Genomic DNA, 8,203 nt, shown 5'->3' with positions numbered 1-8,203 from the left:
ATATTTTCACCTTATAACCTACCACACTTGCCCCTTGTTTACAGCACTCATAATCCCCTAGGATACTGTTTGAAAAGTTTTGACCTGTACTTTGTCACTGACTGTGTAATAAAGAAAGGTAAAACCCTAAAAGCAAAGCAATTTGTATTATGTAAGTTCTTTCAAAGGATTTTAGGTAAAAATTTTGCTTGATTGGAGGTGGTATGAAAAACAGAGGACAAAGAATAGCTGTGAAACAAAAAAAAAAAAGCCTACATAATTTCATTCTGTTGTACAATGTGAAAAGTTTTCCTGTTTGTCTAGCTGTATTTTACAGTATTTGCTTTAAAGCCTTTGTCCCCTTAGAAAAGTAGAATAATGAACAGATTATATTGCTCCATTTCAAGGAAGGAAACAACAAAGAAAAGCCAACTGGAACACCGGATTATATAAATAAATGCAATTTTTACTGACAGGGTTCTGATCCAAATATTTATTTATTTCCTAACTCATACAAAATTGATGCTTGTAGAGGTATTGGGGGTTAAAAGGGTTGGAAAATTAATTCTTCTAATTATCCACAGAGAACATATAGTATTGATAAAGCAATGAAAACCTCTTTGACTTGAATAAGAAATACATTACATATAATTTACAGAAATAAGACCTAGTGTCATATAGAAAATGACATTTTAGAGCAACACTATCAGCAAGGACATCAATACTTGTCTCCACTGTGGCTGGAATGGGTCACCCTTCACCCAGGTCCATCCAGTGGAAGGGGAAGCTTCTCTTCCACAACTCCAAACAAGAAAGCCAACTATTGCCATTGCCAGGCATTTCACCTGTTTGCTTGCCAGTCACCTCTCTCCTCACAGCTCATACACCATCTAGTTCTTGCAAGTTCATAACACATTTTCTACACTAATGAGTTTGGCTGGATTCAGACCAGAGACCTACATGTAAAAGACTAAAAACAGAGCAGGCTCTGCTCTACTAGAAATTTATTTAGCAATCAGATGGAAAACTTGGCTTAGGGGAAAAAATATTGGATACCTGAAAGAGATGACAAAGTCAGTCCTGGATAAAAGTAGTTCTAACTTTTAACATAAATGAAAGCGCTATTAGAGGTTTGTATATGTGTCATGCCAAATTCTATAGAGATGAGAAATGTAATGAAATGGTATCTAAGTCATTATAAATTTCGCTATTTACACAAAAGAGGAAAAATAATGTTTCCTACATCATTTGTCGTGTTTCCCTTCATATCTTGCATACTTACTAAAACATAGGGTTTCAAGTACCCATAGAAAAAACACAAATGCGCAGAGAGAATAACCACAAGAAAGGAAAAAAAGCAACCAAGTCCTATAATGGGATTTAAATTAACTCAGTCCTATCTAAAGAGTCCAATCCTGTTTTTTCCCCCTACATAAAAGTTGCACTCATATTCATAACAACAGAAGAAAAAAAGCACAGTTGCTTCATAACACTGGACACGGCTTTCCAGAAACAAGATAGCGATTACTCAGAAATGCTATGGAAAACAATAATCACAGAGTAACTTGCTATTTACATTAAAGATGCAGCTTCTAAAATTAATTTTAAATAAATGAAAAAAAAAAGCGCATTTTCTTGTCATAGGACAGTTTTGTCAATAATGTGAAGTCTCTGTTCTTTGCTTTTTGTCCAGCATTTCTTTTGAGATATATATCTATAAATTTACAGATACACATCTGAGAGAGATATATCAAAAGTTAAAACATGTCTGGATGGAGAGCCCAGCAAATTTCATCTGAAATTACATTTGCAGTAGACAAACCCCCACAGAAAAAAATGCCGGAATGATATACTTGAATGAAATGACATTCCCTGTCCATGATCCATGTAGAAACCTAAGTGCCTCAGTCCATAGAAGCAGAGCTAATAGTAGCAGTGCAGGTTTCCCAGTGCCACCAGGCTGAAGCACCCTAGCCCTCGTGGGAGGCAGTGGTTTCTGTCCCCGTGGAGACTGCTAGGACAGGTGTAGAACAGGGTCAGCGGTGGTGATGTGGAGAGCTGTCACCCTCCGTGCGAACTACAGATGGGATCTCAGTCCCTTGGCAGTCAGTGCAAGCCACTCCTGTTGATGCCAGCAGGAGCTGGAAGAATCCCCAGGGCAGCAGCAGGCTCTGAGGACAGCAGTGCAGGACGAGGCGCCACTGATTGTCCAGGCCAGTCCCAGCATGGCCATCACATTGCCCATCAGCTCTGTTCTCACTAGGCTCTACAAAAGGAGTCACTGCTGTCGTGCTTCTTCCACGGAATGACGGCTGGTCCAGACAGGAACTACTGAGCACCACAGCACTTCTTATTCTTACACAAGCACGATGCTAGCAGCCAACCAGTTCCAATTCAGAAGCAGGAAAATCCAGCCAGAGGATGTGCTCCTTAACAGAGCAAACAGAGTCTGTGCTTCTATCAGCCAGCAGTCAGCTGCCCAGTCATCATTGTCACTTGTCGAAACCAGTGCAAATTCACAGGAAAAAGAATGTCCGCATTGAGAGGGTAAAAATCCTTCCTCATGTTCAAGAATGGTACAAGCATTTACCCAGCATCTCTATCAAATATCGTAGAAAAGGTTACACAAAAATATTTAAATATATGAATACAGATACATAGATATTACACTTGCATAAAATATGTATATTCAAAACCCTTTGGGCAGTTTCACATTTAGCTGAAAATGTATGCTTTAGAAATATGAACAATTTTCTACTCTTTTCTATTTTAAGTAGGGGGGGAGGGGAAAGAAGCATCAGCCTTATTAATACTGAATGCTAAGTGCAGAAGTTTAGCTGTAGCTGTAGGGTTTTGAAGCAATTGGTTTGACAGAACCTCCAAGCATAAACTGTGTTTTAAAAATCCACATCTATTCCCTAGATTGCTTATTGTTTCATGAAAATGAAAACCTACGTGTCCTGCTTGTATCAGCTAGATCTCCTGAGACCATTCAACTAAACCTCATAAGCTTGCAATACCTCAAGATAGGGCTGTGTACTGGGAATATGCATGAACCTTACTGCAGTAATTCTGTGTGATAATAGGAATTTACAACTCCTCATATCTTGTCTAATTTAACTTTAGAAATAAAAAACCTTAAATGACACCACAAGAAGCTCACAGTTCCGCGAAAATTAAAGTCAGTATGAAATTTTACTAATAGACCATATAATTTACACAGATTTACATAAATACAGAGATATTAAAATATTAAATCAAAGCTAATTAACAGAGGATAGAGTTTTACATAATAACATTTTAACTCTAGTCACACTTTTGCAACTACTTTCAGTGGCACAAGTTATTTATATAAATAATACATATACCTGTATATCCATACTATATATATAAAGATATATATCTCTCTCCATCCTTCTTTTTTTCTTCAAAAATAGGGCAATTTTATAACTGCAATGAGATGTGACAAGCAGTGCACTTCTGGGGAATTATTGCATGCCTTGAGTGCATAAGGCAGAAGGAAGAGTATCTGACTTCAGACACTAAAGAAGTGGAATCATCAACCAGAAATGCACTGGAGTGATTTGGAACATCTTATTGCTTTTATAAAACTCGAAATTACACACTGTTGGTTTGGGGTGGGGGGGGGGGGGGGGGTTGGTTTAAAGGCACAAAATAAAGGGGAAAGTAATACCTCTCTATTTAGCGGAGATCAACGGTCAGGAAGCTCAATTACTGCTCACTGAACCCTCCTCATTGTCCTAAACCTATTCCCTGTGGTGCAATACTGTGCCGCAGTTGCATAAGGAGGTTAAACACAAAAGTTCATGCATCCTTTATTAGGGGAAACAAAACAAAGCCAATTTCCTTGCCCAGCAACAACGAAGTACCCATTACCATCCGATCACACCGGCCAGCAGCAAGAGCCAGCCACGGCTCCCGTCGAACGGCGATGTGCAAACACTCCCCGCTCAGTCGCACGCCCGGCAGCTCGCCACACTAACCTCAGCGGCTGGAGCGGCTCCTTGGGCTCCCTCCCTGGTACAGCTCCTGCCTAAAACGCTAGAGGCACGGATCCAAACTTAACAGCAATTTTCCATCAGACCAGGAAAGATCAGGAAGCGATAAAACTGGGTAACAGAAATACTGCCCTGAAATCTCTGTATTTTGGAGGTATTAGAGGGCTATGGAGGACTTCTGCCACTCTCTTTCCCAGTTTTAAATTGGTTAATGACATTCACTCAGAGATTACGGACCCAGACCTCCTGGTCTATGTGTCTGGGATTTTTCTAGTCAGCCAACCTGGGAGACAGAGCATGTCAGAGAAGAAATACAAAGGATGCAGAACATTAAAAACTGTGGGCTATTACTATATCCTCAAATCACTTTAAACGATGGAACAGAAAGAAAGAAAGAAAGAAAGAAAGAAAGAAAGAAAGAAAAAAAAAAAAAGAAGAAATCCCTCGGGATCACTTTTTCTTTGCTGTAATTTTTAGATGTAAGTATGCACAGTAGAGGGCTGCCTCTGCTACGATACCACACTAGATGTTTCAAAGTTTGGATACGGCACGCTGTTAAGGCACCTTCAAGTAATGGTCATTGATTTAATCACTAAGCAAAGACGCATTTTCTGTAAATGACACTGCGTCCTCCAGCACACACAGTACCAGCCACTCACACTCGCCATCCAGAGACAACAAAACTCGGTACTTGCTAGGGATAAACTACACCACTTCTAAGCAGCCACTTCAAAAATAAATATCTGCCAGGGTTTAGGACTGGATGCTTTGCACAACTGTACTGTTTGTTTCCAAAGAGAGGAAACAGGAGAAAATGAAGTGCTGTCTGTCCCTAATTGTCTACAAGATTAGGAAGGTTGAAAATACATATCAGCCTAAAAAAGTAGAACCAAGATCTGTACTGCTGCAGGATTCCTTGATGGGAGACAAAGCTGTAAACGCAGGCATTCAGTGCAGGGTGCCTGGCACAGAACTGGATGGTTTCAGGACCAACAGGAGGTACAAAGACAACCTCCTCTGGGAGAGGACAGGCAAGTTACTGCACATTACCTCTCCCACACAGAACAGTACTGGGTTTGGGTTTCACGGTTCATGGCATGGGGAAGGGGGGCTTTTCAAGATGAAGGGAGCTGATGGGAGAGGAGACCGCAGGCACCACTCTATGCAGACAGCTGACTCCATACCCCAGATAGTGGGTCACTCAGTGCTGCCGCTGGGGGCACAAGGCCATGGGGTGCTTGCAATTAAGCCCAACTAGGGATGGCCATTTCTACACAAAGCAATATCCAGTCCTGGAAAGGAGTGAGAGAGGTGGGACAGGGATATAGATCCCAGCACAAAAGGAGAGACCACAGTGTACCGCCAGTCTGCTCCGAGACGACAGAAGGGTCCCAAGGCACCCACCAGACCTGCCTTTCTCCCCACACCACTCACCCACACCCCAACCCACACCATGTAACAGTGACACAGGGTGCAGTGGGAATCCCAAGAGCGGGAACATCCCCATCCTTGGGGTAATAATGTCCAGGGAAAAGAGACCCCCTACCCCTGACCCTCTCCTGCAAGTGGATGACTTGATATTTAGTAGCTGTGTGCAGCTCCTTCTCGAGTAAAAAGATGCATTCTTTCCTCACACAGTCAATGAGAAACGCAATGTGATCTGTCATGCGCTTGGATCAGGGGCTTGTTCATTCATTTGAATTAGCAATGTTTTCTTCTTCTTCAGGGACTAGAATAATCACTCAGATATTTACAAACATCAATCAGTGCCTTCGCGAGGTCTCCCCCAAACCATCATGACAAAATCACCGTCTGCAGGAGCCCCGTGCCAGCTGTGTCCAAACAAGCCTGTGCTTGCTGAGAGCTGGGGGCTGCCGAGGGAGAGGAGCGCTGGATTTCTGAGTCCTGGGGAGGTCTTCCCAGTCGGCTGTCTCTTCCTTGGGGTGCCTCTCCCTGCACCACTGTCCCAGGGTGCTGGCTGCTGCTACTGCTGCTGCGGGCACAGTGGTCTCGTTCATACTCCTCCTGAGCCTTTTGCATTTTCCGCTTCTTCATCTTCCTCTTGTGGATGTGGAAGGTGGTGAGGGAGAGGAGGATCAGGCAGAAGATGAGGGTGACCAGAACAATTAAAACCAGGGTGGATGAGAAGGACTGAAAGAGCTGACCCACTTGCGTGATGCAGGTGCTGCTGGTATTTAAGGTGGCAGATGTCCTGTTCAGAAGACAAGGCGGCAGGGACAGCCTCAACTCTTTGGAGAGCTTGGCACTCATTGAGGAGGCTACGGAAGATGAGGATCTTCCTCCCCTCTCTGAAGACGTCTAAATTTCAGTCGGTGTCGGGCTGCTGGCGGGCGCTTGCTGGAAATGCCCGGGATGCTGCCGGCTCAGCCTCCCGCTGGCTCTGAAGTAGCCGAGCAGCCTGCAAAGGGAGCCGGACACATCAGCGCCCCGAGGCACCCACCCTGCGCAGCTCCCCCCGCCCCAAACCCGGCTGCGGCAGCCTCCGCCCTGAGCCCCGCCACGGCCCCGCTCCGAGCAGCCCCGGCTCCCTGCCGGGGGAAGGCGGAGGGGTGCCGGGACGGGGCACCGCGCCGCCGCTCCGACTTCGCAAATTCCTCGGCACCCCGGGCAGCACTGCCCGGCCGCTCCCCCAACTAGTTGCCGCGGGAAAGGAAGCGAGGGAGCGGCGGCCGGGTGCCAGAGCCCCGCACCGCGGCGGCTCCAGGCTGCCGGAGCCAGGCGGGTCCTGCCCCGCCGCGCCGGTGCCGCTGCCCGCCCCGGAGCCCCCTTACCTGCGCGGCGAGGGAGCGCCCGGCCGCCGCGGGCGCTGGGGGCTGCGGCAGCGCGGAGTGAGCGCAGGAGCGGAGCCGCCGCCGCTTCGGGGAGCGCCGCCCGCAGCTGCAGCCGCCCCGGCCGCTGACGTCAGGGGCCCGGCCCGCCGGCCGCGCCCCGCACGGCCCCACGGCAGCGGCACCGCCCGCGACCACCGGCGCTCCGGCCCGCCGCAGCCGCCGGGCCCCTGCCGCACGCGGGTCCCCCGCGATCCGACCTCCACCCCTCCTGCCCACCTCCGCCCCCACGCTCCTTGAGAGCGGCCCGTAGCCCCTTCCCCAAAACGCCCGGCCGTACCGCCGTACCCACCGACTGCAGCCAGCCCCTCCGCTCGTGGCCCCAGCCACGCAGACGCGCCGTGGCCAGAGCGCCCGCACCGAGCCAGCCCCGGCGCCTTCACCCCGCGGCTGTCGTGGGCACCCACCCGCAAGCCACGTTCGCACCGTACCACACCCGGGTGCCGAGCTCCCGCCGGTACCGAAACCCCGTCCCTCCGCCCAGCCAGCGTACCCGTCCTTGCCCGGGGAGGCTGGTGTGAATCTGTGGGAGCGAAGCAATGCCAGGGACCCTTGGTGGGAATATGTGTGAAAACTTGCCTTACCAAGGCTAAGTGCATCGCAGGCGTTTTCTTCAAGAACAAACAGGAATGAGCTGCCCGTTAATACACTTAAGCTAAAAATCAGATGATTTCTAAACATAAGAAAATCGGGTTTTTGACAAGTACTTTCAGAAAAGCTAACAGGGCAAAAATAAAAAATTACCATTAGGAAAGTGCTCTTCACATTTCCAAATGGAGCAAACTGATGTGGTAGTGTCTGCCTACATGGGACAAGATCTGATGGCCAGGAGGTTCCATCGGTCCCATGTTGTGTGCTCTAGACTAACCCCATGTGCTGGAAAGAGAGTTGCTATAAAGCTCTGATGTAAGTAACAGTACTTTAAGGAAAATTAGAAAGTATCCATCCTTTCTAGTGGCTAAAAAGCCTGGAGGAAAATCTGTACAGGACGAGCTGTGACGTGAGTTGGAAAAATCTTCAGTCAAGAACAAAGATCTGTTAGATCTACTGACCCTGATAGCCAAGAACCTTTCACAGAGGTGGACAGGAGCTGGCAAGCTGAGCATTTAAGCACTTTGTTGTTTCAAGGCAGATTTCTTCTGTACTGTCTTTGTCTCTGATGAACACATGCACCACAGCTTATGAAATTTGGCCAGACACTATTAAATCTGTGATTGTTCTGGAGAAAGATTTACGCCAAAGGGAACGAACTACATTCTAGATGGTTGGGATAGTCCCAGTCATTTGCAAAGGGACTCCAACTTAATGCTTCCTCTAAAACCAGAGGAATAGGGGTTCCCATTACTCCTTCTCCTC

At 47.1% G+C, this 8,203-nt stretch overlaps 1 protein-coding gene across 1 annotated transcript; it reads right to left on the bottom strand.

Moving 5' to 3' along the window:
- Nucleotides 1-457: 457 nt before the first annotated feature.
- Nucleotides 458-6,880, bottom strand: C2H11orf87 (chromosome 2 C11orf87 homolog). The gene is made up of 2 exons (XM_048294749.1): nt 6,791-6,880; nt 458-6,417 (listed from the first exon to the last, which is right to left on the bottom strand). The coding sequence occupies exon 2, from the start codon at nt 6,267-6,269 to the stop codon at nt 5,793-5,795; it is 477 nt and encodes a 158-aa protein (XP_048150706.1). The 5' UTR covers nt 6,270-6,417; nt 6,791-6,880; the 3' UTR covers nt 458-5,792.
- Nucleotides 6,881-8,203: the final 1,323 nt, after the last annotated feature.

The sequence above is a fragment of the Corvus hawaiiensis genome, chromosome 2 (genome assembly GCF_020740725.1).
Source record: "Corvus hawaiiensis isolate bCorHaw1 chromosome 2, bCorHaw1.pri.cur, whole genome shotgun sequence".
Classification (NCBI taxonomy): domain Eukaryota; kingdom Metazoa; phylum Chordata; class Aves; order Passeriformes; family Corvidae; genus Corvus; species Corvus hawaiiensis.
This window is presented reverse-complemented; position numbering and strand designations above follow the sequence as displayed.

Coding starts and splice junctions, on each gene's coding strand:
- C2H11orf87 (XM_048294749.1), bottom strand. CDS start 6,269: ATGAGTGCCAAGCTCTCCAAAGAGTTGAGGCTGTCCCTGCCGCCTTGT.